This window comes from Emydura macquarii, unplaced genomic scaffold, assembly GCF_026122565.2.
Source record: "Emydura macquarii macquarii isolate MOO-44397 ecotype Brisbane River unplaced genomic scaffold, CSIRO-AGI_Emac_v2 contig_1170, whole genome shotgun sequence".
Lineage (NCBI taxonomy): Eukaryota > Metazoa > Chordata > Testudines > Chelidae > Emydura > Emydura macquarii.
In genome coordinates, this window is record NW_027131307.1 from 2238140 (window position 1) to 2252200 (window position 14061).

Sequence of the window (14061 nt, forward strand, 5' to 3'; positions counted from 1 at the left end):
GCTTTTGAGTTGGCAGTGGGCCATCTATTCTAGTCTATGTAGGTTCTGAGGCTGTGCTCATCACCTAGTATCTAAACGCCTTCCTGTAGTGCATTAAGCAACATGATTAACATCTGTCACTTGTTTGTTATCTCATCCTCCCTCCAGTGTTTTACTTTGGCAGGGTGTTTTTATTTCAAAGCAAGATGCCATGGTCAGCTGGGCAAGCAAAAGGAAGAAGTAGATCAAGGATCCTCAGCATACACAAGTAACTGCAGTTGTGAGAACAAAAGTGTTCATCTATGGATAAGGAGCAGAGGGAGAAGGAAGGGAGCAAGAGAGCCTTGGGGAGGTACTGACTGACATCAGAAAAGATGGAGGAAGAACCACCCAAAAGTTGACAAAGGAACAGCTGAAGAGAATCAGAGGAGAAGAGTCACAAAAGCCCAAAGAAAGGGAAGCCAGAAGTAGAGAGTTAGTGGCTGCCCAAAGAAAGATCGTCATTACTTAGTTTTCCTTGGGGCATGCCCATCTGTTAACTTTGTTCTTTAGGGGGAATGCTACCTTAGCGTGCTTCCTGCCTTAAGATACGTTACTGTCATTGACTTGGTTCCAGTTTCATTATTAAAAATGAGCATGACTTCTTCCTTGTATTCTCCTTTTTAGTCCTGATTATAAACCGACGGCACAAAATTGCTGAGATCTTTCAACTCCCCTCATCCCCCCACTCCTCCCAGAGAAATCTCAAAATGGTCACATTATTAGACACTGTGGAGAGAGGTGAGGTGCTGGTGATCTTGAGTGCTGTAAAGGTAAAACACAGAGCTGCTCACCTCAAAAAAGGAATGGCACCGAGAGGGCTTCTGAAATCTGTTCACATGCATGAAATTAAATGGCCTCCTGTTCCTATCATTAAGTCAGTCGGGTCCCATTTCAGATTTAAATGAGCATTCCTGGAGACTAATTCCACTGATTTCACCTTACCCCAGTGTACAGGAAAGGGAAACCAATCCCTGGCCTTGCTCTTAGTGATTGATAAGTCATGTCAGTTCAATGCAGAGGCTGCATATGCACGTCCTAAGTTAGCATGAAAAGCTGTGGGGCAGAGAGAGTCTGGAGAGCAGAGTGCATAGCAGCCACATGCAATGGGGAGGTTTCCCAGCCACAAGACCGTCCAGGTATGCTGAGAGGGACCAATCACTGGCTAAGGCCAGCACAATTTCTGCTGGCAATTGGGTGGTGGGCGATGGCGTCAGGGGATGCAGTACTATGCTGCTGTCCCAGAGAGAAGCAGACAGCTCCTCCCCAGGTGAGTGACAACCAGAGCACATGGCTCAAGATGGCTCCTAGCTTTGAAACAGGATTGTCAGTGGGGAGAGGAGAAGAAGCCATTGGAAGGAAGATCTCCCTGAAAGTAATCAGAGGGAATGGGAGTTTCCTCCAGCAACTCCCACAAACCCATCTATAACACAATACCTGGAACCCTCCCTTCCCCCTGCAGCAGCACAGGGTGCACAGACATCTGATACATCAGGGAGTGAGTGACAGACACAGTCTGGATTGAGACAGGGCTGCTCAGGACAAGGGGAGCTCCTCTGCCCTGATTCCCCATCCCTGGCAGCTCCACCTCACCCAGCTGTGAAGAAGCCATTGTACTACAGCATCAGCTGACTTCAGAGCCATTCAGTGAGGAAGTGTGTAGACAACACTTGCGATTTGGCCCTGTACAAATCAGGAACACCTCAAAGGGAAGGAGAACCTATCCATCCCCAGTTCAGTAACAATGCCATAATCCATTTGCCAGCCTCTGTGCAATGCGAAGTGATCGTATTAATTACAGAGAGGTAATAAGCGTGAAGGAAACCACCTTGCATTGAGACACAGTCCATGTGAACAAAGTGGTAGGGATGAGGATACCAGGGTCGGGGCCCCACTGTGGCCATTCTCGAGTAAAATAGAAGACACTTGTCAACACGGAGCATTTGCAGACCAGGGGAAGATGAGCTGAGACCCCCTAGGAGCCACCACACAGCAGCGTAGTAACCTGCTGATCCCAGGGGGCCTGGTGGGACCCCAAAAGAATGTTGTCATTGTCACGCTAGCTGGACTGAGGTGTGGGGGGGAATTTAGTATATTGTTTGACATCAGTATGTCAAACTCATAATAATTCATATGAGATATGCCATGTCAGGTACTGTTAGAAAGGCTATAATGTGCGAATTAAGATGATAATGTTTATGCTCATGTGTTAAATGTGTAATGGAAGTTATGGATATGGTTGATATATCTGTATTTCAAATTATGCTGTGTTTGGGTAACGCCCCAGACAGGATGGCTGCAGAACAAAAGCCTACTTGATGGCCCATTAAGAAATTCACAGGTACAAGCGGCCCAGGGGAAGAAGCCAGGGATATACGGGATGAGTCACCAGGACTTGCTCATGTGACTCTGGACTCCATTTTGGTTCCTGTGAAATTCCACGAGCAGCATGGCAAGGGTCAGAGGACATAAAAGGCAGGTACCCGGGATCCATTTTGTCTTCAGTCAGTGTAACAAGGTTGGCCGTCTCTCCCCACCAGTCTTGGAGAGAGGCCACACCTCCTCACTATCCTGCCTCAGCAGGAGCAGTCTCAGCTTGGGGCGGGGAACAGTCTCCGAGCTGTAACGAGTTCAAAACAGGCCCCGGGCGGGGCAGCAAACAGACTAGCTCCACAGATGGGGCTGCAAATAGTTCAAAGGCCCCCAAGTGGGGCAACAATCAGTCTAAAGGCCACCAGGGTGGTCAGGCCCACCCAACTCCACTGCGTCCCAGCCCAGGTCCCTTGCTGTGGCCGAGGGGTTGGCCACCGGATCTGCGGGGTATGCCACAGCATCAGCGGAGCCCCAACCGCAACACGCTGTGTCAACGTCCGGCTCCCTGGTCCCCAGAGCGTGAGGCCCCTCCCCTGGGCTACTTCCTTCCCCCTGTCCCTCAGGTACCTGGTATCCTGCTGCCCAGTCTTCCTCATCAGGGTAGGTGCCTGGTGGAGAACCCCTCAATCTCGTCTGGAGGTGGCAGGTCGGGCAGCTCTTCAGGGCCATCTGCAGGAGGCAGTTCTTCCAGGTCTGGCCTGGTCAGGGCCTGCACCTCACCATAGTCCTCTTCTGATTCCAGGGGCAGCACCTCTAGGTCTGGCCCCAGTAGGGCCATATCCTCCGCGTCTGTGTCGCGCAACTCTTCCAGGTCTTCGCCCCTCGGGACTACCAGGTCCGATGGGGTGGGTGGATCCGGGGTCACCGCTGAGCCCCAGGTCTCACGCTGCTCCTGTGCTGGAACCCAGATGTCGGCCCTGTTCCACCTCCCCAGGTATTAGGCCGCAGGCAGAGCTGGAGGGCCAGGAGGGACGTCCTTCCCCTCCGGGAGCTGGCCGCCAACTGAGCGCCTGTCCCGCCCCCTCGCTTCCGGGTTGGCAGACAGGCAGTTTCTGGCTCCACCCCCACAGGCCCAGCCTGTTGGTCCCTGTCAGTCTCGGAGGGAGGCCACACCTCCTCATTACACACACACACCCCCGCCCTCAAGTGCGGCTCCCGGGCTACAGGGATGGGCAGGCCTCCCTCACCCAACCAAGATAGGCCATCCGCGTTCACATTATCCTGACCCGGATGATGCCGCACCGTGAATGCGAAGAGTTGGAAGGCCAGGTACCACCGCATAAGGCAGGCGTTAGTGTCTTTCATAGTCTTCAGCCATTTAAAGGGTGCATGGTCCGTTACCATCGTAAACGTGGACCCTAGCAGGTAGTACTGCAAAGCCTCCACCGCCCACTTGACCGCAGGGCCTCCTTCTCGACCGTGGAGTAGTTCCATTCCCAGGGAAACAGCTTCCTGCTAATGTAGAGCACAGGGTGCTCCTCCCCCTGGATGGTCTGGGAGAGGACCGCCTCGAGCCCCACAGCGGAGGCATCAGTCTGGACCACGAAGTCTTGGGTAAAGTTGGGGCTGTACAGGACCGGTTCCCTGCATAAACAGTCCTTCCGGGTGTGAAACGCTGCGTCGCAATCCGGGGTCCATCGGACTCTTTGTGGCTGGTCTTTGGTCAGGAGCCCTGTCAAAGGGGCCGCAATTGAAGCAAAGTGGGGGATAAATCGGTGGTAGTAGCCGACGAGGCCTACGAATTGCCTCACCTGTCGCTTCATAGTTGGGGCTGGTTGATCCTGGATTGCTTGGACCTTTCCTACCAGAGGTTGCATCAGCCCACGCCCCAGGACATACCCCAGGTAGGTGGTCTCTTGGAACCTGATTTTGCATTTGCGGGGGTTCACCGTCAACCCTGCCTCGCAGAATGTTCGCAGGACGGCCGCCACTCAGGGCAGGTGGTCTTCCCAACACGGGCTATAGACCACAACGTCATCGAGGTAGGCCACTTCATAGCTAATATGTTCCTGCAGCAGGCAGTCCATGAGATGCTGAAAGGTCGCGGGTGCCCCATGGAGGCTGAAGGGCATCCGAGTAAAGTGGTACAGCCCGCTGGGAGTGGTGAAGGTCGTCTTTTCCTTCGACCCTGGCGCCAGCGGAATCTGCCAATAGCCGTTGGTTAGGTCCAGGGTGGTAATATATTGGGCTTCCCCCAGGCGCTCGAGAAGCTCATCCACCCAGGGCATGGGGTAGGCATCAAAGGTCGAGATCGCGTTGACTCTCCTAAAGTCTAGGCAGAACCGACGGGTCCCATCAGGCTTTGGGACGAGTGCCATTCGCTCCGCGACTTCTCGATTACTCCCAGCTCAAGCATTACCCGGACCTCCTTCTCGACGGCTTCCCGCATGCGATGCGGGAGTGGGCGGGTGGTCTCCCAGATCACCTCCCTGGGGGCTGTCTGGATAGTATGCTGTATTCCAGTGGCTGGCTGTGGCACTGCCGTGAAGGTCCGGGGAAATGCTTCCAGGAGACAGCGTACTTGGGCTCTTTGGTCTGCATCGAGGGTATCCCCGAGAATGGGTTTCTTGGGCCCGGTCGGGATGGGAAGTTCAGGCCCCAGCTCTGGTTCGGGTGCGTACGGGGTGATCATCAGCCCTTCCCGTTCACGCCAGGGCTTTAGGAGATTGACGTGATATACCTGTCGGGTCTTTTTCCGGTCTGGTTGAATCACTTCATAATTGACCGGCCCCACCTGCCTTGAGATCTCGTAGGGCCCTTGCCACCGAGCTAATAGTTTGGATCCCTTGGTGGGAAGCAGGAGGAGAACCTGGTCTCCCACCTTAAAGGTTCAGGCCCAGGCCCCCTGATTGCAGGCCTCCTCCTGGACTTCTTGTGCCACCTGAAGGTTCTGTTGAGCGAGATCCCCGGCCCTCGTCAGGGCATCATAAAGCTAGGTTACATATTGCAAGAGCCCTTGGCTCGTGGATGGGGTGCACTCCCATGTCTCTCTCATCAGATCGAGCAGGCCCCAGGTTTGTTGCCCGTACAACAGCTCGAATGGGGAGAACTGGGTCGAGGCTTGCGGCACCTCCCAGATGGCCATGAGCAGCGGTGGTATTAATTGGTCCCACCAGCGGAGCTGGTCCGGTGGGAATCTTCTAAGCATTCCTCTCAGGGTTCGACTGAAGCGCTCCACCAACCCATCGGTTTGGGGGTGGTGCACGGAGGTCTGCAGCTTTCTCACCCCCAGGAGGTTGCAGACTTCCTTTAACAGGCAGGAGGTGAAATTGGTGTCCTGGTTGGTCAGGATTTCTTTCGGTAATCCGACCCGCGCGAAGACCTTCATTAGTTCCTCCGCTATGTTCCAGGCAGTTGCGGATCGCAGGGGAATCACATTGGGAAACCGTGTGGCGTAATCCATGATGACCAACATATACTGGTGTCCAGCCATGCTCTTAGCAAGGGGTCCCACTAGGGAGGCCACACCTCCTCACTATCCTGCCTTGGCAGGGGCAGTCTCAGCTCGGGGCAGGGAACAGTCTACGAGCTGTAACGAGTTCAAAAGGGGCCCCAGATGGGGCAGCAAACAGACAAGCTCCCCAGATGGGGCTGCAAGTAGTTCAAAGGCCCCCAAGTGGGGCAGCAATCAATCTAAAGGCCACCAGGGTGGTCAGGGAAAGGGGAGGGGGACGCAGGCCCACCCGACTCCACTGCATCCCAGCCCAGGTCCCTTGCTGTGGATGAGGGGTCGGCCACCGGGTCCGCGGGGTATGCCACGGCGTCAGCGGAGCCCGAACCGCAACACGCTGTGTCCCCATCCAGCTCCCCAGTCCCTTCCCCTGGAGCATGTGGCCCCTCCCCTGGACTACTTCCTTCCCCTGGACTACTTCCTTCCCCTGTCCCTCGGGTACCTGGTATCCTGCCACCCTGTCTTCCTCATCAGGGTAGGTGCTGAGGGGCAGGTTGAAGAACCCCTCAATCTCGTCTGGAGGTGGCAGGTCGGGCAGCTCTTCAGGGCCATCTGCAGGGGGCAGTTCTTCCAGGTCTGGCCCGGTCAGGGCCCGCGCCTCGCCATCATCCTCTTCCGATTCCAGGGGCAGCTCCTCTAGGTTTGGCCCCAGTAGGGCCACGTCCTCCGCGTCTGTGTCGGGCAACTCTTCCAGGTCTTCGCCCCTCGGGACTACCAGGCTCGATGGGGTGGGTGGATCCGGGGTTACCGCTGAGCCCCAGGTCTCACGCCGCTTCTGTGCCAGCACCCAGATGTCGGCCCTGTTCCGCCTCCCCAGGTACCTGGTCTCAGTTGGCTCGCCTGGGTACCAGGCCGCAGGCAGAGCTGGAGGGCTGGGAGGGACGTCCTTCCCCTCCAGGAGCTGGCTGCCAACTAAGCGCCTAGGCTTCCCTTTTGTATTTCCCATCCCGCCCCCTCGCTTCCGGGTTGGCAGACAGGCCGTTTCTGGCTCCGCCCCCATAGGCCCAGCCTGTTGATCCCCATCAGTCTTGGAGGGAGGCCACACCTCCTCATTACAGTCGGGTTCAGCCTTCAGCCACCTATCTACCGCTGGATCAAGTCATCTGCAACTGAAGCTGTGAAATAAAGTACTGAGACCCATCCAGGTACTGGATGTATACCAGAGGGACTATACAAGCCTGCGAACTCCACAATTCTTCTAGAAACCTGATATATATGGACTTACAAATCATTTGTATGTATCTGATTGCTTTAATCCTTTAACATTTCTCTTATAGTTTGTTTCTTTCTTTGTATAATAAACCTTTAGTTTTAGTTACTAAAGGATTGGCTGGCAGCATGGTATTTTGGGTAAGATCTAAACTTGTATTGATCTGGTACTGTGGCTGACCCTTTGGGGTCAGGAGAAACCTTTTTGGTAAAGAGCATAGAGTTTAAATAACTGGTCTCTTTACTGGACCTAGTGGCTGATTCGGAGCCGGAGACTGAAATGCAGTAACGGGGGCTGTGTGTATTTATGTACTGGCTTCTTGATAACCGGTTTGGGGAATCAGAAGCACAGTTTGTGGCTGGTTGGGAAGTCTGACTTCAGTGTCACCCACCAGTGCTGGGAGAATCTGCTCTCCTTTTACAGCCTGCCCTGACCTTGGCATTTTCAGGTTGCTACCCTGGGCACAGAAGGGTCATAGTCATATAAAGAAAAAGGCTAATAAAAGGTCTTGACATGAGGCAGGATGCTCTCACTTCATGACAGTCCATCACTTAACAAGCAGGCAGTGAACATATGGTGGGTGTAGACTGAGCAGAGTCCTTGGAATGAGAAGTGTATGGATGAGTGTTAGCAACAAGCAGGAAACTGTTCTTTCAGTTCATCACACAGAAACCCTAAGACATCCTGCACTTCCTATCAAGGGACATGTCAACAAAAGGAGGACAAAATGAGCCTTGAAAAGAAAGATGAGCCTTAAAAGACATTAAAATGGGCACTTGGCATATCAAGGGATCAGGCCCTTCATCAAGGAAGAAGGGAGCTGCTTTACCACCACTCTATAAATGACATTTTCTCACTTTGTGTGGCAGCCACAGCTAGGGGTAGGCCAAAACCAAAGCCTAAGAACGGGTTCCTTTTTTATTTCAGGAAGGAAGGCAGTTCTTAGCATAGCACCACACCAAACCTGCTCCTTTGGATTGGGTTATAAATCCAAAAACCAGACCAGTCCCAGTGTCAGAGGAACAGCTCCCAATGGAGATAATGAGTTTGCACCTCCTTCCACCCGAGCTACATTTGGACCCCAGTTCAGAAGTCTCACAAGAACAATTCATAAGATGTTGACACCACCAAACACAAACCTTGTCCTAACGCAGCCTTAGTTCCTTACCCCAGAGTAAACCTAATCTGGATTCTAATCCAAATACTGCCCTCCTTAGGCCATATGCTCACAAAGCAAGCCACACAAATGAGAAAGATTAGACCTAGTCAATCTGAAAGTTTGGCTTTCAGGCTCAAACCTTAACATGAAGCCTTTAAATGTCAATTGGCATTCCTGCCTGTCAGTGCAGTAGGTAAACATCTAAGCATCCAGGATAGGGGTGCAAAAACCATTTGCATGAACAAATCAGAATTTTAGAGTGCAGAAAAATATGGGTGCTACACAGTGAAGCATCAAGCATGTAGGTGTACAAATTTAGTTGGTAGGTTACAGTCACTTTGTAAACATAGCTGTCAGAACACCTTACTGTACATTGTGCTCCAACACTGAGCTGATAACATGCTGATCAGCGCAGTGCACAACCTACAGAAATTAGACAACACCAGAGACTGTTAAAGGTCCAAGTGATGGCACTTACCTTGTCATTGTTCCTCAGAATCAGCGGGACTTCATAGATCTCACAAGGGGCATAGTTCTGAAATACCACTTCGGATGGGAAGGGCTGGAACAAGCTCTGCTCCAGGTCAACTGAAGAGAACTGAAAATGTAGAGACATACAGTAAGTAGACACAAATGCTGGGAGGAATGGACAATTCTGCATTGCTCTTTAGCAATCTAGAACCTCTCTATGAGCAATTACATAAGGTTTGCAGTGAACACTTCTCAGAAGAGCCAGGAGTATTCATGGAGCGACTAAGATCAATGAATTTACACCAGGACTCCAATGGAGATACTCTAGGGATGACTGTGGCCTGTTGATTTTATAGCCTGCACTCACCCTGAGGTAAAGACATCAGGGCACAGATCCTCAGAAATATTTAAATACCTAACTTGCTTAGGAGTTAGGTGCCTAAATACTTCTGTGGACCTGGCAGCATCCCATAGGAATTAGGCACCTAAACGCTATTGAGAATGTGGGAGGATCCCATGGGAGTAAAATGCCTAAACACCTTGGAGATCTAGTCCCAGGAGACTAGCGGTCAAAGAGTTTTCCTGTCATAAGGAAGGTGACAAAGAGAAGCAGTGCAGCAATGTTCAGAGTTCAGCAGAAGGTGACAGAGGATAAGGCTAATGATTTCACATTACTTTGGTGTCACTAGAGGGTTTGAATGAGGACAGAACTTGGTTACATAATCTTTTCTGGTGAGTTTTAAACCGGTGCGAGTACTTCACTTTGTCCTTTCAAAGCAGTGTTCTTTCATGGTGTTCCATGAGCATGCCCAGGAACGCACACTGACACACAGAGCAGGGGTTGTGGGGCAAAGCAGCACATATTAGGAAATTTTTAGTTTAGTGCTAAATATTTGAATCTGCTGTGCTTGTCCCTGCACTCAGAGGCATGTGCCATTTCCACATTCTAATAAGGAGGCATCCCAAGCCAAGACGCTCGAGGGACAACTGACTCTAGACCAGTAGTTTTCAACCTTTTTCCATTTGTAGACCCCTAAAAAGTTTAGAATGGAGGTGCAAACCCCTTTGGAAATCTTAGAGTCTGCAGACCCCCAGAGGTCTGTAGATCACAGGTTGAAAACCACTAGTCTAGACACAGAAGGCCTGTGTGATGAAATCCTGGAGCCACTGAAGTCGATGGGAATTTTACTACTGACTTCAGGAGGGCCAGGTTTTCATCCACAGTTTGTAGGATTGTCAGTGTGTGCTATCAACTACTTCTGGACCCCTGTAGTTTGGATATGTGCCAAGTTTCCTGTGCTATTTAGGGTCATTCTGAACCAATTTATTATGGATTTCTGCTGAGCATTTTCTGCTCTGTAGAACTCTCCAGTAATTTACCCTCTTGAAATGTGTTACATATTGAGCAAGAAACCAAGTTTAAATGTTTATCTTGCTGAGCGTGCATCTAAGCTGTCAGAGGGGTATCCCCCTATGCAGCCTCCAGGGTATCATGACCCCACAAGTCATGGGGTCCCTAGGACCCCAGAAGTGCCTCTCCTTCTCCCCCCACCCACACCATATGAGGAGCCATGCCAGTGACTCCACCTGGTAGGAGCAGCCAAAGCAGGGACCTTCTGACCAAACTGCAGAATGGTCTCGGACTTTCTCTGCCCTGTGAGGATTGGTTGTTTGCTCCTTCCCTCCTCAATCTCTTCACCTCACTTTCCCTCCACACCTGCCCCTGCCACCTTCTCCTCCCTGGCCCGGGCCTTCTCAGCCCCCTTCCTTTCCACTTAGCTGATCCCCTGCTAAGGAAAACCACCATCACCAAAACAAAATGTAGAACTAACAATGTTTGCAGCCACCCCATTGTTCATTCTGTTAGTGTGTTCCATGCCTCCTCCACTCAACATCTCTGTTGTTTATTTAGACAATATTGTCTCATTATTTCCATTATTATTAAATCCCTCATCTGTCTGTATCCACCTGTTTTCTATTGTCATATACTTAGATTGTAAGTTCTCTGGGGCAGGGACTGTTTTGTTCTGTATCTGTGCAGCACCAAGCACCATGAGATCCTGGTCAAGGATTAGCATCCCATTATGGTAATACTAATAATAAATAAACACAATCAGTACATATGTTGGAGCCAATTCTGCTTTTAGTTGCACACTCAATATACCCACTGACTTCAATGAAAGCTGCCTGTGCATACCTGAGGGCAGAATATCACCCTGAATATGGCCACACCAAAATAAGGGCAGGGAGGGACTTTCTGAGGCATGGCCGAATGGCAAATTAAAGATAAAACTCTTGCCTTAGTAAGAGAAATGAAAATTACTAGTGGAAATTAGATCAGAACCTGGCTCTTTGACTGCAAGAGATATGGAGCCTGAGTCACCTCTCACTTCACCCGTGTAAACAGGAGTCATCCCATTGAAATCAGTGGTCTGAGAGGCCCACTGTGTGCAGGATTTAAACAAGTTGAATTACACATGCTGCGTCTCTTTAAACATCACTAAAATAGACAAAGAAAAGGGAACTGGAAGGGAGGGCTACCTTTTGATGAGAGGTTTCACTCATGTCTAAAAGTTCAATAATCCGGGGTGGCCGCATCTCATGAGTACTAGCCAGCTTCTGCTCCGTAGTAAGCAACATTTCCTTCAGGAAGGCAGAGGGAGTTAGCTGCAATTCAAACCAAGAGGAGCCAGAGCTACATAAATGGCTTTTCTTGTTACTGTGCTGCTAATGAATAATTTGTGTTCTCAGCTGTTAGGGGAGTCCTGGAACTCCACTAAGTTTCCTGCTGAAATATTTAAAACGGGTAAATTAATTATACTGAGCGAAATATACATACACTACCCAAGAGATTCCATCCAATTCATCTCTCCATCAGCCATGATTTGAAATGACATCTGGCTGAGGAACTTGATTTGTTTGGGTGTGGTTTCCTTTAACTTTGCTGGATCAAGCAAGTAACTTGAAAGGAAAAAAAAGTTAATAAAAATCCCATGGCTACAATTTTACATGATGCTTACGTGAGACCCATGTAGACCCTTCTCTGAGGAAACTGTCAGGACAAAGCATAAAAGAAATGGAGCGACAAGATTCAAGGAAAGAGGAATCAAGTTTAGGTCATCTAATTTTCATCAGCAGTTGTCTTATTTTGCATTGTCCTCATAGCCTTTTTGGTGGAGCTCTAAAGAGAAGTTTCCTGGGTACAACATAAGAACGGCCACACTGGCTCAGACCAATGGTCCATCTAGCCCAGTGTACTGTCTTCCGACAGTGGCCAATGCCAGGTGATTCAGAGGGAAGGAACAGAAGAGATAATCATAAAGTGATCCATCCCGTCACCCATTCCCAGCTTCTGGCAAATAGAGGCAAGGGACACTTCAGAGCACAGTTTTGCATCCCTGCCCATCCTGGCTAATAGCCACCTATCCTTCTTGAACTTATCTAGTTCTTTTTTTAACCCTGCTATAGTCTTAGCCTTCACAACATCCTCTGGTTCCACAGGTTCACTGCATGTTGCATGAAGAAATACTTCCTTTTGTTTTTTTAAAACCCATTGCCTATTAATTTTATTGAATGACCCCTAGCTCTTGTGTTATGAGGAGTAAATAACGCTACCTTATTTACTTTCTCCACACCAGTCATGATTTTATCGACTTCTATCATATCCCCCTTTAGTTGGCTCTTTTCCAAGCTGAAAATCCCAGTCTTAATAATCTCTCCTCATATGGAAGATTTTCCACGCCCCTAATCATTTTTTGTTGCTCTTTCCCATACCTTTTCCAATTCCAATATATCTTTTTTGAGATGGGGCACAGTATTCAAGATGTGGGTGCACCATGGATTTATATAGAGGCAAGATGGTATTTTCTGGTTTATTATCTATCCCTTTCCTAATGATTTGCAACATTGTTAGCTTTTTTGACTGCCGCTGCACATTGAGCGGATGTTTTCAGAGAACGATCCACAATGACTCCAAGATCTCTGTCTTGAGTGGTGACAGCTAATTTAGACCCCATCATTTTATATGTATAGTTGCGATTATGTTTTCCAATGTGCATTACTTTGCATTTGAACAACATTGAATGTCATCTGCAATTTTGTTGCCCTGTCACCCAGTTTTGTGAGATCCCTTTGTAACTCTTTGAAGTCCGCTTTGGACTTAACTATCTTAAGTAGTTTTTTATCATCTGCAAACTTTGCCACCTCACTATTTACCCCTTTTTCCAGATCATTTGTGAATATTTGAACAGTACTGGTCCCCATACATACCCACAGGGAACACCACTATTTACCCCTCTCCATTCTGAAAATTGACCATTTATTCCTACCTTTTGTTTCCTATCCTTTAACCAGTTACTGATTCAACTGAGCATTGGGCTGAATCCTGCTCACCTTATCTCAAGCAGCAAACCCCATTCACCTTAGTGGATGTAAGTATGTGGGTAAAGGGAGTGGAGTTTGACCCCTTGACCCTACAAGCCCTTTGTAACATGATTAGTCCTCATTTCACATGACATGAAGTCAATGGCCTAGTGCATTCCTGCACTGGAACGGAGGTTGGCACAAAGGTGGCATGATATCATTTTCATGCTCCCCTATTCTGGGCTAGCTTCAGCCCCAGGCAGCCTGAAGGCAGTGGCACGCAGACCATGCTCCCTCCTCTTGGCAGTCCCCAAGGGCTAGTGCGGGGGAAGGAGTAGGGCCATTATGGTGTCTCTTCGCCAGCTGGAGAAGCCCCTATGCCAGGCTTCCAGTTCACACTCTGAGAAGACTGCTGTTTTGCTGGGGTTCTCCCAGCATCTGTGCTCCTGTACTGCAAGGTCTGTGGTAAGGAATGAGGAGTATCCCCCCACCCATTCCTTTCCTCTGGCCCACCCCTTCCTCATCCATTGATCCTAGACCCCATAGAGGGGGCTTCCTGAAGTCAGAAGACAAAACAAAGGGGAGGTTACCTTCCCCAGCTCTATGTGGGAAAGGCCACGGGGACTGGCACAGTGGGGTTCCTCCACACCCCTGATGTCAGTCAAATGTTCTAGCCACGTGTGAGGTACTTACAGTAACAGCCTTTTCCTCCTCTCTGACAAGCTTAGGGTTACAAGGAGCCACAACTTTGCTCTGGAATCCCTCAGGCATCTTGGAGGGCTCCAAGGATTGATGAACCTTGCCGGATGGCATACTGATATAGTTTCTTAGCTCATCTGGAATAAGTAATAGTATGATTTTTAAAAGCCAAAAAGCCCCGTGGAATTAATAGTCCTCAGCAATAACAGGTACTAGGCCTGATTTTTCACTGCCCTGCACCTTAGGTACTAAGGGCCCAAGTATAATTTTTTGGGGCCCAGTACAAACTTGTAACACAGGCCCCTTCCCATACACATA

The 14061-nt window shown here is 49.8% G+C and overlaps 1 protein-coding gene across 2 annotated transcripts in view; it reads right to left on the reverse strand.

Moving 5' to 3' along the window:
• HYDIN (HYDIN axonemal central pair apparatus protein) overlaps positions 1–13857 on the reverse strand; it is a 293633-nt gene extending 279776 nt beyond the window's left edge. The window contains exons 1-3 of one of the 2 annotated variants that reach the window (XM_067546885.1): positions 13738–13857; positions 11224–11349; positions 8690–8809 (exon numbers count right to left, since the gene is read on the reverse strand). In XM_067546885.1, coding sequence (XP_067402986.1) covers positions 8690–8809; positions 11224–11349; positions 13738–13857 — 366 coding nt within the window. The remainder of the gene's footprint in view (positions 1–8689; positions 8810–11223; positions 11350–13737) is intronic. The other variant, XM_067546884.1, reaches the window with a different exon arrangement.
• Positions 13858–14061: the final 204 nt, after the last annotated feature.